General features: G+C 44.7%; 1 protein-coding gene across 8 annotated transcripts in view; it reads left to right on the forward strand.

Annotated features, from left to right (window-relative positions):
• Window positions 1–24303, forward strand: part of LOC112660253 (ATP-binding cassette sub-family C member 12) — a 162288-nt gene that overhangs the window by 134364 nt on the left and 3621 nt on the right. For 7 of the 8 annotated variants that reach the window (XM_049098184.1, XM_025447760.3, XM_025447759.3 and 4 more), the window contains 11 exons: window positions 1605–1694; window positions 2365–2468; window positions 4402–4599; window positions 5360–5586; window positions 6754–6846; window positions 9480–9617; window positions 13339–13525; window positions 17805–17894; window positions 22016–22205; window positions 22658–22817; window positions 23834–23912. In XM_049098184.1, coding sequence (XP_048954141.1) covers window positions 1605–1694; window positions 2365–2468; window positions 4402–4599; window positions 5360–5586; window positions 6754–6846; window positions 9480–9617; window positions 13339–13525; window positions 17805–17894; window positions 22016–22205; window positions 22658–22817; window positions 23834–23912 — 1556 coding nt within the window. The remainder of the gene's footprint in view (window positions 1–1604; window positions 1695–2364; window positions 2469–4401; window positions 4600–5359; window positions 5587–6753; window positions 6847–9479; window positions 9618–13338; window positions 13526–17804; window positions 17895–22015; window positions 22206–22657; window positions 22818–23833; window positions 23913–24303) is intronic. The other variant, XM_025447767.3, reaches the window with a different exon arrangement.

The raw sequence follows: 24303 nt of genomic DNA on the forward strand, positions 1-24303 counted from the left end.
ATGTGAAGTCCTGTGGAGAAAGTAAACCCTGCTTCTCTATTTCTCTTCACCCCCTTTCTCTGGATGGGAAACTGAACGTGAGAAATCACATATTCTGAAAGCTCTAGGAGGGGAGCCAGTTAAAGGTGGCAGTGCCCACCACACCTGGCATCAGGGCATTTTCGAAAACACAGCAAGGTGAACAGAGTACTCCTGGCTGGGCTGGCGGGCTGCAATGGGATTTGACTAGTTCCCTTTGTTCTCCAGGATGTCTTTCATTAGGCTCCACCGATCCACTGAGGCATCTCTCTGATGTTGCAGGCCCAGAGGGAGACACAATGAGAGAAAGTCAGGCCGAACATTTTCAAAGAAGCACAAAGGTTCCCAGGCAGAGGGTATAATAGTGGCTCTATTCAGGGCAACTTTGAGGTGTGACAGCTCTCCCTTTCATAGCAAGGTGCCGAGAGCCTGTGCTCAGGGACACCCCCGTGTCTAGCTCTATTTATCTCAGTGTATAAAAGCCATGTATGGTTTAGGATTCTGCTTTGGAGCTGACATTTTCATGCTTCTGCATTGAAGGGAAGGAAGGGGACAAGTACTCAGTTCTGACTGTCGGGAGCTGCTTTAGCCAGCATCCCTTCACCTCTGGATGTGCTTTCTGTGAGAACTTGACAGTCCCTTTCCCTTCCCTTTGGAAAGTGGAGAGGACTTGGAATCACCAGGTGGAAGGGATCAGGAGTCCATGCAGCTGCTGGCCGAGGAGGATGCCCTGAGGCATGAACTCTGAGAAGACAGGAGCCACCTCCTTCTGGTTCAGTAGTTGCTGTGGGCCCCGTGGCACTTCAGTGCATGCAGCCCACTCCCAGCTGTATTCCTTTGCCTGGGGGCTCTCCCTGCAAGCTGCCAGCCTCCTGTCAAGCTAGAAGCACTTGGGGGAATTAACCCCCACAGGGAGGAGCCCTCACCCAGTGGCCAATGGGATTTGTAGAAATAGCCTGTATCCCTCTGGTCAGGTGAAAAACCTGCGAGGTGTGTGTCCCACTCTGGCTCTGACACGTCTCAGCAAGGAGTTCAGCACTAGTTGTGCACGGGGTCACAGGCTTGATGAGATCCCTTTTACTGTTGCCTTTCCTATGCCCTAAAGCTCCCGAATAAGCTGCATGCCTTCATATCCTTTTCTTAGGAACTACTTCTGGGGGGCAGCCTGGGTGGCTCAGTGGTTGAGCACAGCCTTCAGCCCAGGGCATGATCCTGGGGGACCCGGAATCGAGTCCCACGTCGGGTTCCCTACATGGAGCCTGCTTCTCCCTCTGCCTGTGTCTCTGCCTCTTTCTCTTCGTGTCTCTCATGAATAAATAAATAAATAAATCTTTAAAAAAAAATAGAAGCCGGGCTGAGCACAAAGTAGGTGCTTAATAAATATTTCTCAAAAGAATGAAAGCCACCTGTCATGAGGATCGAATAAAATAACCCAATAATGGGCAAAAGTGTGTTGGGAATTTCAAAGCGGAGGACAAATGGAAGGAAGGGTGAAAACTGCCCCTGTTGGGGGTGCGGGTATGCAGGAGGGGTGAGCCTGACCCCCTGGGCTACAGGTGCCACAGGACTTGTGTCTGTCTCCGTAGTTCCTCTGCACCAGCTTGTCCAGACTGAATCCCCTCAGGAAGGAACTGTGACCTGGAAAACGTATCACACGTACATTAAGGCTTCTGGAGGTTCGACATAAAACAACGGGTTTCTTGATTTAATTTGCATTTAAAAATCCTTTCTCAAACTGTTGGGTTCACGTTTTATGATTTCCTTAACAATTACTCCTTTTATGCTAAAGTTGTTTATCAATGCCTTCTATTTTTTTTTTCCACCTGAAGTCTGATAATACAGCCTTTTGAATGGAATCACCCTTTATCCCCATTAAAGCTGCCAGACTCTATTTATTGAAGCTGAGTGAGCAGCAGCGTGGACCAGCCATGGTTCCTCCGCACCTCGCGGCCTCTTCTCTGAGTGCAGCAGCAATCCGCTCATGGCCTGCCTTCGGGGCACAGTTCTCATCTCGGGGTGCAAAACTACCTTACAGTTTTATTCCCTGTCTGCTCAGCACGACTGGGTTTTTGTTTGGTTTTGAGGAATACCGAGTTACTCCTATTAAGGTGCATATTGGTGGTTTTTTTCAATATATTGGCAATTTGGACCCATTTTCCAACCAGGTAGAACACATGTCCCCTGGAGGTTCAGAGTCCCAACACCCAGACTTGTGAAAGCAGCCAGGAAGGTGGTTCCCAGGGGAGGGGGCCCTCTTCCTGCGGGCTTTGAATTTTCCATCAAGGCTGGACCCGCTGCAGCCCCCTCCTCTGTAACCCCCCTGGGCCCTCTCCCCTCCTCTTGCAGGGTACCTTCTCTCTCTCTTTGTGGTGTCATTTTTCCTCCTGATGATCGGCAGCTCTGCCTTCAGCAATTGGTGGCTGGGTCTCTGGCTAGACAAGAGCTCACAGGTGAGTTTCCCTTTGGCATTGGAAAATGTTGAGTCAGTGGCTGGCAGAGAGCACAAACGCCCCCAACACCACACGATGAACCTACCGCTGCCTCTTCCGCAAAGTTGAGATAAGTTGCCTGCACAATTCAATTCCTGAAATTCCCTTTGATGGGAATGATGGGAATTTTTTTTTTCTTTTTTTGGTGCCACCTTTGGATTTTAAAGGATTGGCTAAATAGATTGTGATGGTGCCAGGCAAATGCAGCATGTCCATGGAGCCATGCTTGTGTAGGATTGTCAGTGAGGCACCTCTGAGGACGGCCTTTCCCTGGAGGGGCCAGGGAAACCTAGCATGGATTTTAATCCTCCTGCCTCTGAACAGAAACTGACATCTTACTGTTGACACTGTCAGATGGCAGGGGGTTCCATGTCTCTCTGCTCTTCAAAGTCCCTCTACAAGAACGGTACATGCAAAAGCCAGACTCAGTCCCTGGTCGTGCTGCAGAGCCACCGTGTATCTTTCTCAGACACTGGGTATTTGCCACCTGAGGGTCTCCTCTAGACCAGGGCCTCTCCTGGGAAGGACTGATAGTTCTGCTCTTGCTGGAGCTTGCTAAAAACTCTCCCAGCTTTTGGGCAATGGTTTCTGAGCTTTTCTGGAGCCCCTGGGAATGCTGTGGGCCCATCCTGCAAGATAACATTTTGGTATAGTTCTGTTGTTATGACAACCAAAATGGGAAAGCACTGGGGAGATGTAGGTAGGGGAGAGGTCACTACAGCTCTTGGGAGGTTGGCACAGCTTCCTGAGGGCAGTTCTTCCCAAATGGAGAAGCCAGTGGGTGCTCTGCACTGTGCAGAGAGTCATCTCTGGAATATCCCCCAGATCCTCCCTGACACATGAAGAGCTCTTTCCTTAGGGACCCCATGGTTTCTGGCCAGGATGGAACCTCCTCCTCCTAGGTGTGGTGCTTCCCCAGTGGGCCAGTGCCATTGGCTAATTGAGCATGCAGCAGTGATAGTAGACCAGGCGTTTGCCTCCCCCCTAACCTCCCACCCCGACACTGTGGGCACAACCTCTTTTCAAGCTGGGCCTTTCATCAATTAGCTCCCCAGGGATGCTTTTGCTTTTATGGATGTTCATCCATCAGCTGTCACCTCTGGTTTACATTTCCGCTATTGCTATAATCAGCAAAATGGCATTTAGAAGAAAGTTGCTTATTTGCTCCCCAAAGGCAGTCTTGACTTTCAGCACATGCCTCAGAGAAAGATGAAGCTGCCAATTTCTCAAGAGGAGGGGATGGCCTCTCCCCAGAAAATGTGTGTTCTCTCCGCAGCAGGATGAAGCAGGAGGGAGCCCTGTGGTTCACCAGGCTCCCTTCTCCCTACCAGGGACTTCAGGGCAGTAGACCAGTGCTGTCCATGATACTCCTTGAGAAAAGGAAAAAAGAGGGGACTGTGGGGCTGGCCCATCCTACAGAGAGACCCCCTATACCTCCCCAAAGGCCTGGTGACTTCTGCTAGGGAGGTTCCTGATATCCTGTTCTGTATGGGCTGCCCGAGGGCTGTTGAGCCAGCCTCATGGAATCTGGATTTCCTGTGCTTCTATAATCTTCCTGGCCCAACATCACCTCTTATCTCCTAAGACATAGTTTGCTTCTGGGACAGAAGCTATCCGGCCACCCTGTGCCCTGGCCACCTTGTCTGCTTTACTTGCCCACTGACTGTGCCGAGTCTTGTAAGTCAGATGCCCTTGGAGGCAGGTAGCCCAGCAGGAGGACCCATGCAAAGCTCATAGGTCTTCCAATGGAAGTGACCTGATTTTGCTACCTGCTTCATTTTTTTGCAATTTTATACCTCTTTTTAGTTTCTTCTCCCTGGAAAGGTCCTCTGGCAAATTCTCACATTCCTGATCGTTTACCAATTCTTAGTGCTTTTCTAATTTTTCTCCAAAGATGACCTGTGGGCCTCAGGGCAACAAGAGTGCATGTGAGATTGGCGCAGTGCTGGCAGACACCGGGCAGCATGTGTACCAGTGGGTGTACGCAGGGAGCATGCTGTCTGTGCTGACATTTAGTGTCATCAAAGGTTTCACCTTCACCAAGACCACATTGATGGCATCCTCCTCCTTACATGACCACGTGTTTGACAAGGTACTGCTCCCAGGAGCTGCATGCAATTCCAGCATTTCCCGAGCCCCTATGATACATCACGCACTGTGCTGGGCTCTGGGCATAGACACAATGCTCAAGGAGCTTACTCTTGAGTCTGAGAAACCTCCTGATATCTACTACTAACAGTGAAGGCAAAGTCCAGGGATTGTAGGGATGGGTCACGGGCTCTCAGGCTAGACTGGGGATGGAATGAAGGTGGTCAGGAAGGTTTCCCTGAGGACACTGCCCGGGAGCAGACATGTACAGGCCCATAGGCCATCTCCAGCTCCAAAGAGCCCTGGATATGCCAAGGCCCTCAAGAGGTGCTTCTGGCCATTTTCTCATTCCACTGCTGCGGTAGGCAGAATTGACTTATTTTATGATTTATTTTATTGCCAGGGCCCTGGCCAGAGCGCACAGATGTGGTTCACACTAGGTAGACAGATGGTTTTTATTGCCCCAGAGCACAAAATACCCCCCTCCTCCCAAGGCATCTCAGGCTGCATCCCAAGTTTGGAAGGAGGTCTGACCTGCAGGGCTCTCCCTGGGACTCCACACAGAGGCTGAAGCTCTCCATGCTCACTCTCATTCATGGGAGCCACAAGAATGAGCAGCATCCTCACTTTCCCAGGATAGCCTGGGATGCTGTGTTGGACCCTGGGAAAATGCTCGAGCCGCTCAAAGTATCCCAGCCCCTGCAGAGTGGTTCAGTGTTTCCTAAATACATACCTTGACGCGGACTTTCGGATTTTATCCACAGATCCTAAGGAGCCCAATGAGCTTCTTTGACAGGATGCCCACTGGCAGACTAATGAACCGTTTTTCCAAGGACATGGACGAGCTGGATGTGAGGCTGCCATTTCACGCAGAGAACTTTCTGCAGCAATTTTTTATGGTGCTGTTTATTCTTGTGATATTGGCTGCTGTGTTTCCTGCTGTCCTTTTAGTCCTGGCCGGCCTTGCTGTCGGCTTCTTCATTCTTTTACGGTAGGTTGATGCACTGTTTAAAAAGGAGCACATGAAACCTTTATGCACAATGACCCAGTAGTATCAGGTGATGCTAAATCCTTGCTATCTCCTCTGAATGGGGGAGCATATTGATTTTTACTACTGACAAAATGCCAGGTGCTACACTCGGAGTTTTGCATTTTAGCCTCAGAGTAACCCTGAGAGGTGGGCATGATTGGGAGTTTAAGTCAGTGGTCCTAGGCGGGGAAACTAGTCACCATGGTTGCTGCCTCTCTGCTGTAATATTCTCAGCCTCGGAGCTCTCTCTGCCATCCTGCTGTCAGAAGCAGAGAGAGACCAGTCCTTAGTCCCTCGAAGCTTTGGGAACTGGACCCCACTCTAACTGCTGGTATGGTTAGGGAAAGGCCTCAGGCAGCTAGGCACTGGGGAGTCATGCTGAGGCTGTGCAGCTTTCCCACTTCCTCACCCACCTTGGAGGGAAGCAGGAGGTGGGACTGACCCCAGCCCAATCTTGGGGTGAACTGGGGTTCTCAGCAGGCAGTGTGGCCCATTGCATAAGGCCAAAGGGTTGGAAATCAGAGAAATTTGCACCAGAGCCCCAACTTTACCGCAAAACCACCTGGAGGGCCTTGGGGAAGCCAGAGAAATACTGGAAGCCTGTTTCCTCATCTCTAAAGGCAATCATTAAAACATATACCTCATCTATGCCAGGGAGTCCTTGTGAGTATCAAATGAGACTGTAGGGCTGTAAGTGGCTTATAAACTAGTAGCGGAATACAGCTGACCCTAGAACAACATAGGTTTGAACTGCAAAGGTCCATTTCTATGTGGATTCTTTTTTATATATATATATAAATACAGTACCATATTATAAATGTATTTTCTCTTCCTTATGATTTTTAAATGATGCTTTCTTTTCTCTATCTTACTTTATTATAAGAATATAGTATATAATACATATAACATAAATATATGTTAGCTGACTATTTGTTATTGGTAAGGTTTCCAATCAACAGTAGGCTATTGGTAGTTAGATTTTTGGGCAGTCAAAAGTTATACGTGGATTTCCAACTGTATGGGGGAATCAGTGTCCCTAACCTTTGTGTTGTTCAAGGGTCAACTATACAACGTTATAGAAACTTTGAGTTTTCATAAGACTCAACAATATGTTTATTATGCTCCTAGATGTGCCAAATTTTGGGCTGGACACCGAGGGTCTCAAAGAGGGTCCCCCAGTTGTAAAGGATTCAGCCCCAAATCTTGGACCTGCCTCCATCTGTAAGCAAGTTTGTTTTCATCCAGGGACACCACACTCAGAGCTGAGTTTTAGAAATAACACTTTGGTCACAGTGTGGAGGATGGATGGAGCTACAGAAAGATCAGGACCAGGGCTATGGGATGAGAGACTTAAAACGTAGAGTCTGAATGAGAGATGAGACAGGTGGCAATAGTAGGGGACAGAAAAAAGGGGTGGATTTGGGAGCCACTTCTGAGATGGTCTTTAGGGTTGGGGGATGGGAGAGGCGAAGGATGAGTCCAAGAAGGGGAGTGATGCAGGTGTTATGGGAAGGGAAACAATTTGGGTAATCAAGATTGTAGGCTTACTTTTGGATGTTTCAAATCTGTGGGTCAAGTCCTCAGATGGTGCCAATAAACAGTGGGAAGGGAAGGGAGGGTCTGGGATGCACTGGGGCTAGACAGATGGACTCTGCATCCTTGACTTCCACACAGGAGCTCATGTGATGGTGGGAACTAGCATCAATGCCCCGGGCTCTCTCTTTGGTCTCCCACTATTTCCCTGGTGGCTCCAAGAAAGGTCGTCACATGGCCTCATTGTCCAGCCTCAAAGGTTTATTGTGGTGATCCAATAAAATACTTTCTGCAAGTTCTTTGCAAAGATATAGCATATCTTGGATACCACTTCTTAAAATGGGCTCCTTGGCTTGGTGTTCATTTTTTGTAATCCCTGTGTTTGACCAACTATTGTTCCTGTCTGTTCTCCACTTTATGCTGTTGATTTACTTAGCAAAAGGTTTTTCTCTGCTCTGCATCCCTACTTCTTGCTACAAAGACAGGCCAGACCGTGGCTGGCTATAACTGAATCACCTAAATATTTCCAACTAACTCACTTGAGCTCTAAGCTAATGAGGTTTTCCTTCCTCTCCCCCGGGTGAGTTTTAGCTGAGAGTCTGGAGGGCAGATTAGATTTGCTGTCATGGGCCAGCCTGCCAATGTGCATGCCTGAGGGCAGTAGTCTGGCTCTCAGCAGGGTCCTGGAGCTTCAACACCCAGGGGAGTTGCATCCTGTGGAGGGGTTTGGTTCTAAAGTCAGCTCCAGAGGCTATGATTCTATGATTCAAAATTACCTTTGAAAATGCCTTTAGAAGACCATGCATTGGCAGTTGAAACACCAGATTTTCCTCCAGAGTTGGAACAGATCACTTTTCCTTTAGTTGGTTCCCAAAAAGTGGTTGGCTTCTATTAGGAACTGCATTGTATGAAAATTTCTGGTCTTTAAAGACTGGAATCATATCTCCTGCAGTAAGACATTCATGCTACAAGAAGCATTCAAAACTGAAACCACAGCAAGGAATGGCACACATTTCTGAGGCTCCTTCCTGATTTTTTTTTTTTTTGTGGTAGTTTTGTAGTTTCAGGTTTTTATTTATTTATTTTATTTTAAAAAATATTTTTATGTATTTATTCATGAAGACACACACAGAGAGAGAGAGAGAGAGAGGCAGAGACATAGGCAAAGGGAGAAGCAGGCTCCATGCAGGGAGCTCGATGTGGGACTTGATCCCGGGACTCCAGGATCATGCCCTGGGCCAAAGGCAGGCACTAAACCGCTGAGCCACCCAGGGATCCCGTTGTTTCAGGTTTTTATTTAAATTTCAGTTAGTTAACATAAAGCATAAAATTAGTTGTAGAATTTTAGGTGTAGAATTTAGTGATTCATCATTCACATGTAACACCCAGTGCTCATCACAAGTGCCCTCCTTAATAGACATTACCCATTTAATCCCCTACCTCCCCTCTAGCCACCCTCAGTTTGTTCTCTATAGTTAAGAGTCTGTTTTATGGCTTGCTTCCTCTCTTTTATTTTCCCCCTGTGTTCATCTGTTTTGTTTCTTAAATTCCACATGTGAGTGAAATCATATGGTATTTGTCTTTCTCTGACTTACTTCACCTAAAATAATACACTCTAGCTCCATCCATGTCATTGCAAATGGCAAGATTTCATTTTTTTGATGGCTGAGTAATATTTAATCATATATATATATATATCACATCTTCTTTATCCATTCATCAGTCAACATTTAGGCTCTTCCATAATTCAGCTATTGTTGATAATGCTCCTATAAACATCATGGTGCACGTTTCTTTTCAATATTTTTGTATTCTTTGAGTAAATACCTAGTAGTGCAATTACTGGGTAGTTCTACTTATAACTTTTTGAGGAGACTCCATACTGTTTTCCAGAGGGGGGGCACCAGTTTGCATTCTCACCAACAGTGTAGGAGGGTTCTCCTTTCTCTGCATCCTTGCCAACGTCTGTTGTTTCCTGTGTTGTTAATTTTAGCCATTCTGACAGGTGTGAAGTGGTATCTCATCATGGTTTTGCTTTGTACTGCTCTGATGATGAGTGATGTCGAACACGTTTCCATGTATCAAGAAGCCATCTGTATGTCTTCTTTGGAAAAATGTCTATTCATACCTGAAACACATTTCTGAGACCCCATCTGTTCCACAACTGGCCTGTCCTAGAGGAGAGTGGTGGGCCAACTCCTTTTCCCTAGTTAGATGACACCCATCTGACTTAAACTGTCTTGAGTGCATAGTCAGACCAGTGTGTGCTAAGAGTGAGCCCTCAGAGACCCTACTTTGTGGCCCTTTTGATTTCTCCACAGCATTTTCCACAGAGGAGTCCAGGAGCTCAAGAAGGTAGAGAACATCAGCCGGTCTCCCTGGTTCTCCCACATCACTTCCTCCATGCAGGGCCTGGGCATCATCCACGCCTATGACAAGAAGGAGGACTGCATTAGCAAGTGAGTCCAGCGCGGGGCCCACTCCAGGGCTCCCTACTTCATGCTTCTCTCTGGATGGGAGGTCACAGGAATAGATGACTACTCTGGCTCTGAGAAGGGAAGTCTGGGATGCTGGGGACTTACTGTAGGTGAATTGCTGGCAGAGTCAAGAAGAGTAGTCTAAGGCACTAGGCCTTTCTTCCTAGTATCTGGGGCCCCAAAAGTGGTGCGCTCATTCAATGACAACCTCAATATGTGAATTTATGTGTTTTATCTTTTGCACTAGAAGTTAAATGTTTCCAATTCAGGAAAGTAAGAGAAAGCAGAAAAAAGAAGGAAAAAACAATCACCCACAGGTCCCCAACCTAAATCTTATTAATATGTTCATTTATTTCCTTCTACTCTTTTCTTTTCTCCTATTTCTTAAGTATTCATAATCATGTTTGCTTCATTTTATTGTTAAATAACATTTTTAAATGTTATATTTCTCATAAAAAGAAATTTTAAAGACCATATTATGTTTTACTTGATGAATACAGCACTTTCTTTCTCTTTAAAATGTGGGGAATAGATAAGTAAATTTCTCCGGAAATTTCTAGCTCCAAGCTTCTAAAATACAGAAGGAATTATATCAACCATATAGGCTCATTGTGGTAGCAAAGACTTCCAAATTTTAGGGGCTTAATACAATATGGGTTTATTCTTCTTCAAGTCCATTTTGTAATGAGAGTTCATAGGGCAGGGGAATGGGCTGTTGTTCTACCTGGGCTTTTCCAGCCTGAGGGCCTTGGGGATTTTTTCCAGAATCCTCTGTGTCTAACTGGAAGATAAGGTGAGGAATGGGTGCAGGACTCCTTGGGAAATTTTTATGGGTTAACTCCAATGAGGATACTCATCATTTCTGCACATTCATTGGCCAGACTTCATTCATACAGGCTGGTGCAAGGGAGTCTGGGAAATGTAGTCCAGCTGTGCATAGGAGGAAAAGAAAAGGGAGTTTGGTGAATCTATAGCAGTGAATCTGCCACATAGGTGTTCCATTTTGTTTTGTTTTGTTTTTCTTCCATATTTTTCTGCCTTAAAAACCTAACACACACTTCAAGTTTGAGTCTAATTCTCTCTCTCTCCTTACATTTTGCCACTCAGGATCTTGGTGTAGACTTGGCATTCAGCTTGGTTTTAGTTCAATCAGTGGCTATGCTATTCCTAGTTTAACTTGAATGTCATCTGTCAAGAGTCCTGCATCACACATGGACCCTTCCAGTGTCCATGGAGTCATTCATGGACTTACTCATGACAAACAAAACAGATACAAGCATTGTCTTCCTGCAAATTATCGTCCAAGGTTTCCAAGGGAATCCTATAGGACAGTTGAGTCCTACAGGACTGATGGGGTCCCTTCTTTTAATACTTTCTTTCCTGTCTGGACTTTCCAGAGGGCTTAGGCTTCTGACATGTATTGCTTTTGTCACCAGATGGAAATGCCATAGCATTCAATAGTGACTTGAGGTCAAATTCCTATTCAATCCTGGCCTTCTGTTTCTTTTGTTCCTGTGCAGTCTAACCAACCACACAGATAAGACCACCCATGACTTCTAAGTCACTTAAACTGTAAACTGGATTTGTAAGCTTTATGGCTATAGGATAGAAGCACCATGGTGTTTGGAAGAATATTTTGACTAAGCTCTGGGGAAAATAGAGTGGAAACAGAGGAGGGGGGTGTTGCAGGCTGTCGCATAGCTGGTCAGAGGTACTTCCAGGCAGAGTCTTTTGAGTTTTGGACCTGGATGGAGCAGCAATGCCTGAGGATGGTCTTGACTGAACCAGTGGAAGAATCTTAACTTTTTTGGGGTTTAAACATTGAAAGGTTTTAATTTTTTTCCCAATGATTTCTACCAATTGTTCTGATGAAACCCCTTTCCCAATAGGTTAGGGGAAACTCAGTGGTAGTTGAATTTGATATCTCTTGTGGTTAATTGTTAGTTTGGCCCAGTTAAAAATTTCAATCTTGAATGTACAGTTGACCCTTGAACTATGCCGGTTTGGTGGTATCAGCTGCCTTCCGCACAGTTGAAAATCTGCATATAACTTTAGGCTCCCCCCAAAGTTAACTACTAGTAACCTACTATTGGCTGGAAGCCTTACCAATGACATAAGCAGTCAATTAACACATATTTCATGTTATATGTAATATATACTATATTCTTAAAATAAAGTAAGCTAGAGAAAATAAAGTGTTATTAAGAAAATGGTAAGGAAGAGAAAATACACTTATAGTACTATAAAATATTTATTGAAAAAAGTCATGTATAGGTGGACCCATGCAGTTCAAACCTGTGTTATTCAAGGGTCCACTATATTCCCTCCCTAACATATCCAGAGGCTTGAAGTAGTAACACTGTGGTGTGTGTGTGTGTGTGTGTGTGTGTGTGGCGCAGGATGAGGGGCAGGTGTGCCCCTGGGAAGCCCCTGGTCTGTTCATTTAAACATCCTCTCCCAGGATCCTTGGGTGGGGCAGCGGTTTGGCGCCTGCCTTTGGCCCAGGGTGTGATCCTGGAGACCGGGATCGAATCCCACATCGGGCTCCCGGTGCATGGAGCCTGCTTCTCCCTCTGCCTATGTCTCTGCCTCTCTCTCTTTCTCTCTCTGTGACTATCATAAATAAATAAAAATTAAAAAAAAAAACATCCTCTCCCTTTTCTCTAAGCTTGGTTCCTTGAGACTGGTGCAGGGGAATAGAGTCAGGGAGGACACATCCTTGGGCCATTCTCTCCTTCCTGCTGCTCATTTCTGCTATTGCAGAAAATTGTGTCCATGTCATGTGGCAAGGTGGAGACTCCAACAGGATCAAATCCCTTGCAGCTCTGCTGGGCATTGCTGATGGTCAGGAACTGCCTGGGTCTTCCAGAGAGCTCTTCCTGGGCAGCTTCATACTGTATTTCCTTGATATGGGGCCTCTTTGCCTCACATCAAAGAACACTAAATTAAGAATGCAGCACCAAAAATACTCTCAATTGTAGCAACAGCAGGAATGGGCAGGATCTGCCTTCTACACATCTGGGGAATGAGCAACTACAGGGGTGGGTCTTTCCCTCTCTTTAGTGATGTCGTTGCTCTGTCCCTCTGCCCTGTGCCCTTCTCTTTGGCTCAGTGAATTCACAGCAGAGGTATGAGATGTCAGCCTTTTCTTCTTGAGGAGACCCCCAATTTTATAAGAAATTGCCTTGAATCTTTCTCTGATTTGGAGGGGGAACCAAGCACCTTTCTTTCCCTTCTCTTACCATCATAAACATTGGTTCTCCCTAAAGGCAACCTCCTCCACAACCAGCCTTCACCCTTTTTATAGATTGAGGGGGCCAACTACCAATTCTACAAGACCTTTGAGGCAAGTGGCTGACTCCAAAATAGGGATCCTTCGATGGTAGAGCATGATATACTGAGCACCTTCTGTTCTCAGCTACGAGTTCTAGTTGCCAGTTCTGAGAAAGAGAGAAAGAACCCACTCAGCACAATACTATACTGCCACATGGGATTTCTCAAAATATGTGCAAATCAAAGGCACATGTTTTGAGGCAGCAGATTTTGGAGTATGGCTATTTGTTCAACTTTGTAAGAGATTCCTATGTAAGAGTGCATTAGCCCTTGATTAAAAATTCCCCTTGCCTTAATTTTTCAGTAGCCCCAATCCTAAGTCTATGGAAGCACACCTGATCTCCTATTTTGTCTGATGTTTTAACTTTAGGTTTAAGATGCTAAATGATGAAAACTCCAGCCACCTCCTATACTTTAACTGTGCTCTCAGGTGGTTTGCTCTAAGAATGGATGTCCTCATGAACATTGTCACCTTCATTGTGGCCTTGTTGGTGACCCTGAGCTTCTCTTCAATTAGCGCTTCATCCAAAGGCTTGTCTTTGTCTTACATCATCCAGGTAACACCTAGTATAAGGTTAGGCTTGGTCTGGAGGCTCTGGGATAGGGTAGGTGGTATATCAGGAAGGATGGATGTAAGAGAAGATCCAACTCAAATGGGTTCAAAGAATAAAGAACTTACTGGCTCACACTGTTAAAAGGCCTGGTGGTTGTGCGGGCTTCAGGAGCAGTTGGATCATAGCCTCTGGCTTTGTCTTTATTCTGTGATGACTTTCTTCCTGATTGTATAATGGTGACTGGCAGTCTGAGGGCTGTAACAGGAAAGAAGGAGGAAGAAAGCTTTTCCTACCCTAGCCACTGAGCAAAAGCTCTGAGCTTTACTCTTACTGGCTTAATTTGGGCATCCCAGAATTAGTTAGTGCCTGGTTAGAATTGGAATGATTGGATTAAATCAAAGAATGGAATCACGCCCCATCCTACCCCCAAGTCACACAGCTCTCCACAATAGAGAACAGGAAAAGAATGCTGGAGAGGCAACCATGATATCCATGACAAATAATACTGACTTTTCATTTTGGTTGCTTTGGTGTTTTTCTTCTGAAAAATAATAGTGATAGGCATAATAGTAGTAGAGAATAATGATGATCAGGAAACACATGCCATTTTGGGCACCGTTGTAAATCTTGTATGTAAATTAACTCATTTATTCCCATAACAACCCTATGAGATAGGTACAGCCATAGTCCTCGTTTTATAGATGAGAAGACTGAGGCTCAGAAAGAGTTTTCCAACATCACACACCTGTCATGTGTGAGAGCTAGGCTTTGAACCCAGGTCACCTGGGTCTGGTATCCATCTGAGTGTGAATCTTGATGTGTGTGTATATGTATATGTGTGTGTGTATGTGTTGTCCAGGGGATAAAGTGTCCAGTTACCTCTGATTGGGAGAAAGATGAGGGGGAGGGGAATAGATGGGTCTACAGACAGACGACCAGTCAAATCAATCTCTCTGTGGCTCCTTCTCACATCTGGAGCCTGCCTGAGTTCTGTTAGATAGAAGGCTCTGTAAGCCCCTGCAGCACATTCTGCCTCCATTCTATCAAAAGGCTTTTTTTTTTCTCTTTTTCCATCTTCCAGAAATCTGTGACACTTTCATTCATTGATATCTTTTCCCTACCCCCTTGCCCCTAAAGGTTTATTCCTTTTTGAAAATCTCTCTGATATCATTTTAATGGCATTTTGGGAAGGAGAAAGAACAAAAATATATTCTCAGGTCTTTATCTTAAGTGGGAAAAAATGAGTTTTTCTTGGGTAGCCAGTTTCCCTCATATTTTTATTTGTTGTTGTCTAGTAAAATATAAAGCAGATGATGTTGAATAGATTCCCTTACTTGGTCCAAGTGAAACAGCTTTCTTCAAGTGAGGTTATGTATTTGGGGGATATCACCAGCTTTCCATGAAATTGTTTTCAAACATTCCTATAAGGCTAGAGAATTTGCATACACTGAGATCTAGGGGAACACTTCTCTAGCTGCTTTGTTGAACATTAGCCCCCTTTGGAGAACACAGAATCTGAATGATGGCACTTCCCTTGACAACAGAGGAGACTCCCTAGATGGATGAGAAATTGGTGTGAAGTCCCACAGAGCAGAAAGTGAATGTAAAGTGACATCGCATAACATCAGGGAGGAGAATGAGCATTTACTGGGCCAGCACTAGCACTATGCTGACAGGGGAGTTCTAAACTTGTGGAGGGCTAGGACATTGAGGGGCTGATACCCCTGTGTTTAACAAAACATGTATAGGTCCTTCTCAAGGGCAGTGTTCATTTATTCATTGACCAGATAGCCACTGAGCACCTACCATGAGCCAGGAACTCTGCTAGGTGGTATGGATTCAGCAGTGAACAAGCTGGACATGTCCCTTTATGGGATAAAAAGAGATGTCCCATAGGATGGAACAAATAAGTGCACAAGTAAATAAATGAGAAGACCTTGGAAATTGTTTAATTTTTATGAAGGGAATAAAACAGGGAATGTGACTGTCAGTGAGGAAGCACCATTAGACCCTATGACTGGAGGAAACCTCTTCCAGGAGGTGACTTCCAGCCCGATACAAGAATGACAAAGAACCAAAGAAGTCGGAAGGCAGAATGCTTCAGGCTGAGGGGCCAAGGCAAGGTTTGGGAAGGCAGAGCTCAGTGCATTTGAGGAACTCAGAAAGTCGTGTAGCTTGAGCAGATCGGTAGAAAATAAAGCCTGGAGCATTGGCAGGGATAGACTGTGCAGGACATTGTCACCCATGGCAGGGGGTTACTTATATTCTAAGAAAGGGTTCTCAACTGCAGCACTATGGACATTTGGGCTGGATGATCTTCTTTGTGAGAGGCTACCCTATGTGTTATAAGATGTTAGCCTCTCTGACCTCTAATCAGGAAATCCTAGTAGAACTTCCCTCCTCCAAGATTGTGACAATCAAAAGTATCCCTAGGCATTGCTAAATGTCTCTTGAAGGACATAATCCCTCAGGTCAAGAGTCATTGCTTTAAGAGAAATGGAAAGCCAGTGGCATGTGTTAAGCAGGGAAGTAGCAAGGGAACCCTGAAGAGTCTGGACCTACACTGCTCCTCCCCTCATTCACCTGCTTGGGTGACACTACCTCCTTCCTGTTAAGGCCATTGGCTACTACTCAGAGCTACCTAAACCCTGACTTTGCCTGCTGGACTTCTTACTGTAAATGCCTCCACTCACACAGTTCCTTAACTTCCCTAACTAAGGCAACCTCACCCCCAAACTTGGCCACTCTTTCACATCATCCTGTTTTATTGGCATTCTCACCATTTGAAATTACCCATGTCTTATCCTGCCAGCCTACTAGAACATAAGCCATGTGAGAGCTGGCATTTTGTTCATCACATTTCAGCCCTGGAAAACCAGCTCCTCCAACAGTGCCTGGCCCACAGTTGCTGCTTACCTAGAGTAGGAAGACCTGGTCCTGCAGGTCTTGAGCCCACTAGCCCACCTTGCAACTGAGGCAGGTGCTATTGGTGCACTGACCTTCCACAGCAGGAAGTTCAAGCCCAGGGCAGCCTACAGGTGTGGGGAGCTCCTCCAGCCAGGAGTGGCCCTGTAATGATAGAAGGGGGTCCGTGGAGATGTAGCCCAGCTCCCTCAGGACAACTCAAATGTGTTCCATGCAGTGTCCCAAAGCCTCCAGTGGGATCAAGATTCAGATGGCCACAACTGAACCTCTCATGACTTACCTTCTCTTCTGTGACCCACTTCTTCCAGCTTCTACTGGTACTTTTGGCGTCTACCCCTTGGATTAATTTCCTAGGCCTGCCATAACTAATGACCATAAGCTAGTGGCTTAAAACTCCAGAACAATTTATTCTGTCACAGTTTTGGAGATCAGAAGTCCCAAATCAAGGTGTAGGTAGGACCTGGTTCCCTCTGCATGCTCTAGGGTACAATCCATTCCTTGTCCTTCTGAGCTTCTGATGCGTTCCTAGGCATTCTTTGGCTTGTAGCTGAATCACTCCAATCTTTGCCTCTGCCTTCACATCTTCTTCTAATGTCTTCTCTTCTTCTCTCTCTTATAAAGACACTTGTCATTGGATTTAGGGTCCACCCAGTTAACACAGAATGATCTCAAGATCCTTAATTACACTTGTAAAGATCCTTTTTTTCAAATGAGATAACATTAACAGGTCTCAGGGATTTGGATGTAGACATATCTTTTTGGGGGAACCACCATTCAACCTTTCTGCTTATACTCAGATTTCAGGGTTGGCTTCTGGGGGATCTTAGCCTGAGGTGGATGACCTTAGGAAGCCACATTCCCCACTCTGAGCCTAGATTTTCTCATGTCTGAAGCAAACAGATGGGCTTAAATGGCTTTCTTCTACCTCTGATGTTCTGTGGTGATTGGATTTCAGTTGCAGCTTGGCTGCGGGTGGAGTAAAACAGGGAGGGCATAGAAGTGCAAGACCTCACCAGATGGCAGCAAGGGGGATAACCAGCAATTGTGTGGCCATGGGAGATCCCAGCTCAACAACATCTCCCTGGCACTCAAACTAAAAGTGATCAAGTGATACTGTGGTGGGATTGTTCTTGCTATCTGGAGGGCCAGGGAAATTTTCATCGCTTTGTTTCTAAATGCAGAGGAAATGTTTAAAGGCAAAACACTCCAGGATTAGCTGGGAATGCAGGCCTACTTTTTGTGTGGCTCTGAGTGAGACTGGGGAGGGGTAATTCACAAGAGCTGCCCCTGAAAGTGGGACAGTGGAACCCAAGGGGGGAAAGGACTCTAACCTAACTTTTTGCTTCTCTACAATTAGCTAAGTGGACTGCTCCAGGTGTGTGTGCGAACAGGGACAGAGACCCAGGCCAAATTCACCTCAGTGGAGCTGCTCAGAGAGTATATTTTGGTAAGAAATTAGTGCATGACAGAGGAAGAACTAGTTAACTCTGGCAGAATTTATGTCAAAATTTGATTTTTTGACACATTTGACATTTATGTCAAAATTTGATTTTTTGACACAAGAAAGGGATATTTTTAAAAACAGAAATGAGACCCCAACCCTCTTCTTAAGACCCATACTTGCTCTAAAGTTATTAAGGTTGAGGAAGAGATACTTAAAAAATTTTTCCTCAAGGGCAGTCTCTGAACACAAAAAGAGAAATGAGTGGCTAACTTTATTTATTTTTATTTTTTTATACATTTATGTATTATTGGTGTTCAATTTGCCAACCTATAGAATAACATCCAGTGCTCATCCGATCAAGTGCTCCCCTCAGTGTCCGTCACCAAGTCCCCTCCACCCCCCGCCCACCTCCCCTTCCACCACCCATAGTTCATTTCCCAGAGTTAGGAGTCTCTCATGTTATGTCTCCCTTTCTGATATTCCCCACTCATCTTTTCTCCTTTCCCCTTTATTCCCTGTCACTATTTTTTATATTCCCCAAATGAAAGAGACCATATATTGTTGGTCCTTCTCCGATTGACTTACTTCACTCAGCATAATACCCTCCAGTTCCATACACGTCGAAGCAAATGGTGGGTATTTGTAATTTCTAATGGCTGAGGAATATTCCATTGTATACATAGACCACAGCTTCTTTATGCATTCATCTGTTGATGGACACCGAGGCTCCTTCCACAGTTTGGCTCTTGTGGACATTGCTGCTAGAAACATCAGGGTGCAGGTGTCCTGGTGTTTCATTGCATCTGTATCTTTGGGGTAAATCCCCAGCAGTGCAATTGCTGGGTCGTAGGGCAGGTCTATTTTTAACTCTTTGAGGAACCTCCACACAGTTTTCCAGAGTGGCTGCACCAGTTCACATTCCCACCAACCGTGCAGGAGGGTTCCCCTTTCTCCACATCCTCTCCAACATTTGTGGTTTCCTGCCCATTCTCACTGGTGTGAGGTGGTATCTCATTGGTTTTGATTTGTATTTCCCTGAAGGCAAGTGATGCAGAGCATTTTCTCATGTGCATGTTGGCCATGTCTATGTCTTCCTCTGTGAGATTTCTGTTCATGTTTTTTCCCCATTTCATGATTGGATTGTTTGTTTCTTTGGTGTTGAGTTTAATAAGTTCTTTATAGATCTTGGATACTAGCCCTTTATCTGATAGGTCATTTGCAAATATATTCTCCCATTCTGTAGGTTGTCTTTTAGTTTTGTTGACTGTATCTTTTGCTGTGCAAAAGCTTCTTATCTTGATGAAGTCCCAATAGTTCATTTTTGCTTTTGTTTCTCTTGCCTTCATGGATGTATCTTGCAAGAAGTTACTGTGGGCAAATTCAAAAAGGGTGTTGCCTGTATTGTCCTCTAGGATTTTGATGGAATCTTGTCTCACATTTAGATCTTTCATCCATTTTGAGTTTATCTTTGTGTATGGTGCAAGAGAGTGGTCCAGTTTCATTCTTCTGCATGTGGATGTCCAATTTTCCCAGCACCATTTATTGAAGAGACTGTCCTTCTTCCAGTGGATAGTCTTTTCTCCTTTGTTGAATATTAGTTGACCATAAAGTTCAGGGTCCACTTCTGGGTTCTCTATTCTGTTCCGTTGGTCTATGTGTCTGTTTTTGTGCCAGTACCACACTGTCTTGATGATCACAGCTTTGTAGTACAACCTGAAATCCGGCATTGTGATGCCCCCAGCTATGGTTTTCTTTTTCAATATTCCCCTGGCTATTCGGGGTCTTTTCTGATTCCACACAAATCTTAAAATAATTTGTTCCAACTCTCTGAAGAAAGTCCATGGTATTTTGATAGGGATTGCATTAAACGTGTAAATTGCTCTGGGTAACATTGACATTTTCACAATGTTAATTCTTCCAATCCATGAGCATGGAATATTTTCCCATCTCTTTGTGTCTTCCTCAATTTCTTTCAGAAGTGTTCTGTAGTTTTTAGGGTATAGATCCTTTACCTCTTTGGTTAGGTTTATTACTAGCTATCTTATTATTTTGTGTGCAATTGTAAATGGGATTGACTCCTTAATTTCTCTTTCTTCAGTCTCATTGTTAGTGTATAGAAATGCCACTGACTTCTGGGCATTGATTTTGTATCCTGAGTGGCTAACTTTCGTTTCTGAAAATTAAAATTTGGGAAACCTGGGTGGCTCAGCGGTTAAGTGTCTGACTTCGGCTCAGGGCATGATCCTGGGGTCTGGGATGGAGTTCTGCATCAGGGTTCCTGTGGGGATCCTGCTTCTCCCTCTGCCTGTGTCTCTCATGAATAAATAAATATTTTTTAAATATTTAAAAAATTAATATTTGATTGGCTAAAATTGTAAATTGGAGAAAAAACAATAGTTGAACTCTTCTCTAAAATATTTTTTTTAAAGATTTATTTATTTATTTTAGAAAGAAAGAGAGCATGGGACGGGGGCAGTACAGAGAGAAGAAGAGAAAGAATCTCAAGCAGACTCCCCACTGAGCAAGAAGCCCTATGCAAGGCTCAATGATCTTACAATCCTGAGGTCATGACCCGAGCTGAAACTAAGAGTTGGACGCTCAAGAATTGGACCCTCAACCAACTCTACTAGTCAGATGCCCCAGATGCCCCTTCTTTAAAAGCTTTTATGTTCAACTTATAAATCTTGCTATTCTTTGAAAAGAAGTCTAGACAAGTTAAGCAATCACTTTTAAGGGCCTCTGAGTAGCATTTGGCCCCTTTTACAAATTTAATTAAACTCTTTAAAACATTTTAGACTGTAATTTAAAATTTAGCGCATTTCCTTGAATACTATAAGTATCTTGATTATCTGATTTAACAAATAAACCTTCCAGAGATTATATAAATCTAATAAGTTACACTGATAAATATAGCAAGCTTTATATTTGCATAACCATCCCAATGCTGTAGATGAACAGTAAACTTTTAACTTAAAATCATGTTTAAATAAATTATTGAATTATACATTTAAATTAGAATCACAGGCCCTTATGTTACTAATATTATTATACTTAAAACACCAGATATGCAGATTCCTTAAACTGAAAATACTACTCTTACAATTTAGCTTCTCTTGTATATATATGTGGGGCTTGAACTCACAGCCCTGAGATCATGACCTGAGCTGAAATCAAGAGTCAGACACTTAATAGACTGAGCCACCCAGGTGCCTCATACTTCTCTGAAATATTTTTGTTATGAATTTTTGATTTCCTGGGGGTTAAAAATATTCACTGTCTAGGAATACGATTATTTTCTCAGCTAATGTTGGTTGCTTATCACAGATTTGGGCTGGTCAGCCACCAGTTCATGCGGGCCTTCTCATCACCAACAGAGACTCATCACTTTCAGAGGAGGTGTTGGTTTTATAACACAGCCAAGTTGCTCTACTCCTTACTTAGACTTTGCATGTCTTGAATCCTTGGGAAACTAAAATGTCTTTTCCATGTAACTTTAAAGACCTCTGAACTTGACATTCTGCCTTCTTGCCCTCTTCCGACTTCTAACACCATGATGACTCCTGCAGATATTGAAATCATATCTGATCAAATTCTGCAAATCTCAAGATTTGGTCTGGATTTGTCACACAGCTTCAAGGTCACACTCCTGACATTTGCCCAGGCCCACAATTCCCAGTAGGAACTGTCCCTTATAGTTATCCATCTCTCTATTCACTAAGCTCCAGCTACATGACTTTTCTTTCTATTCCTCAAAGTGACCAAGGCCTCAGGGCCTTTGCACTAGCTGTCCACTCTTCCAATCCTTTCAGCTTCTAGGTCTCCGCATGTATGCCATATCCTCATAGATGCCTTCTTCAACCCTTAAGTTACTTTTACTCTGCCTACCCATTTCCACCACACACATTCTATATTCTTTTACAATACTCTGTTTTATAGCCTTCATTTCTGATTTAATTTCTTGTTTATCATCTGAATTCCCCACTGGAATGTAAGTTCTTGACTGAATTTATTGGTCTAGCTCACACAATGAACACCAGTACTAGAATTGTGGGAATGAATGAATGAATTGAATGAATGGAAAAGAGAATGGTTATTAACCTGTCATTGGTCATTCTGCTTTCCAGACCTGTGTTCCTGAATGCAGTCACCCCCTCAAAGTGGAGACTTGTCCCCATGACTGGCCCAGCTGTGGGAAGATAACATTCAAAGACTATCAGATGAGATACAGAGACAACACTCCCCTTGTCCTTGACGGGCTGAATTTAGTCATTCAAAGTGGGCAGACAGTTGGGATCGTTGGAAGAACAGGTTCTGGTGAGGACCAGCTCTGACTGTGCTTCTTTCACGTTGTTTTCTTTGCATTTCCACCGGGTGTGCTTAAGCTACACCAGAGGGCAGCGTCTGTGTGTGGTGGATTGGCTGTTTTTTTCCTCCTCAAATCTCTTTGCTGTAAATTAGGATTTCAGGTTGAATGGGTGTGTGGAGTTGGAAACAAATACACACTGGTTTTTGAATTAATTAAATGAGAATCATTCTGGTGAAACGAGGCCCAGAGAATGAGTCATGTGTTAACAGCCTCTGCAGGGATGGGCAGGTTAACTGCGTCAGGGCAGCAGATTGCCCCCACAGAGTGAGGCCTTCCTGTCTGCCCTGTCATCTGCACAGAGCCATTTCACTGCATTACAAATTCCCTTGATTAAATACTTGGATATGATAGAAGTGGAAACTGATGTTTGATTTGCTGTTCTTGCTTTTATTGTTCCCAGGAAAGTCATCATTGGGAATGGCCTTATTTCGTCTGGTGGAGCCAGCCGGCGGTACGATCTTCATTGATGATGTGGATATCTGCACTCTTGGTTTGGAAGACCTCAGAACCAAGCTGACTGTGATCCCCCAGGATCCTGTCCTGTTTGTAGGTACAGTAAGGTAGCTGTTTTTGATCGTCGTGCATTCCTATTTTTTGGATAGTAAAAATCAGATCAGCTAGGAGTTTTGTGAAATGTCCACAGTGGGAATGAGGGAAGCAGCATCCTGATGTGCTCATGAGCACTGCTAGTACCTGTTCCATGAGTGAAGCCTTGGGAGGAGCTAAAGACTAGGGCCCCAAACATTTCCTGTATCTTGGGAGCTACATCACCAATAAGTGAGATGTTTACATGTAGGGAGAACAGATATCCCAGTTGGTCCTGGAAAGCCCCAGTTTATGCCTGTGTCTCAGCATCCTATCATATTCAGCAACGGCCACTCTCAAAAGTACCCAGTTTGTAAAATAAAGTAAGTGGTTACCTGTGTATGTAGCCATCCACAGGGAAGCGCATCATTCCCACTGAGGAGTGAACAGAGGTTGTTCAAGTACAAGAGCAGTAGGGTTGCAACTTCTACAGGGCTCAAGATCTGCTGTCAAGGGACAAGGAGAAAACCAGTTTCTCATTTAATCCAGTGCAACAGCTGCTTCTCTGATGAGAGGGGTATTTCTCCCATTGAGCACCAGATCAAGTAGTGGGCTGTGTACTAGACTCATACCCTGCAAATGGGGTACCCACTCTGTACAAAGGCCTGGGAATTGCAGCTATATCTCTTGTTTCTGAAGGCAGAGCGAATGCAGTGGCAGAGTGAGTCCCACCACCACCTCCGCCTCCACCAAGAATTTGCAGAGGGTCAAATGCTTTCTGCCACACATAGCCACTGTGAGGACCAAATGGGTCTTCCTGAGTTCCTTGCTCAGTGCTATCTCTCCCACCTTGGTGGTTTCTGCCCCATCAGAGAGCTGGGTGTTCCTGTTTCCTTGGCCTGAGGTTGGTTTTCCTGGGCTAGGCACTGCTTTTGGAGGTGCAGGGGTCATCACAAACCACCTCCTGCTCTCTTCCACATGCTACAGAAAACATGCGCCCCTCATCTGCCTTCCTCAGAAATCCAGCTCCCTGTTCTTTCCTTTATTGCAGATACAACCTGGATCCCTTTGAGAGCCACTCAGATGAGATGCTCTGGCAGGTTCTGGAGAGGACATTCATGAGAGACACAGTAGGTCTCTGGGGCTGTCCAGGATGAGTCTGTTTCTCAGCACCAGGGACCCAATACCTGGCTCAGGTTTGAATTGGACAAGCACTGGACCAGCATTTGGTCAGGCTTATTTGTTGGCATCACGTATGTCGGTAGAATGTGATCCTTATTTACTCTCTGTGGTTAAAAGCAACCACAGGTAATATGTGTTAGGCCTCTGTAATGGTCCAGTCAAGAGCTCTGCGTGTGTTATCTCACTTGGTCCTGTCCTGACTGCAGCTCCCTGAGGTTGGCACTTCTGCTCCAACTTAGAGGTGCAGAAATGAAGACTCAGGGAAAAAAAAAAAAACAAAAACATGTGTAGGCTAGTAAGTAGCAGAATGGAGACTTGAACTCAAGTGCATCTGACTCT

Source organism: Canis lupus, chromosome 2 (genome assembly GCF_003254725.2).
Source record: "Canis lupus dingo isolate Sandy chromosome 2, ASM325472v2, whole genome shotgun sequence".
NCBI lineage: Eukaryota > Metazoa > Chordata > Mammalia > Carnivora > Canidae > Canis > Canis lupus.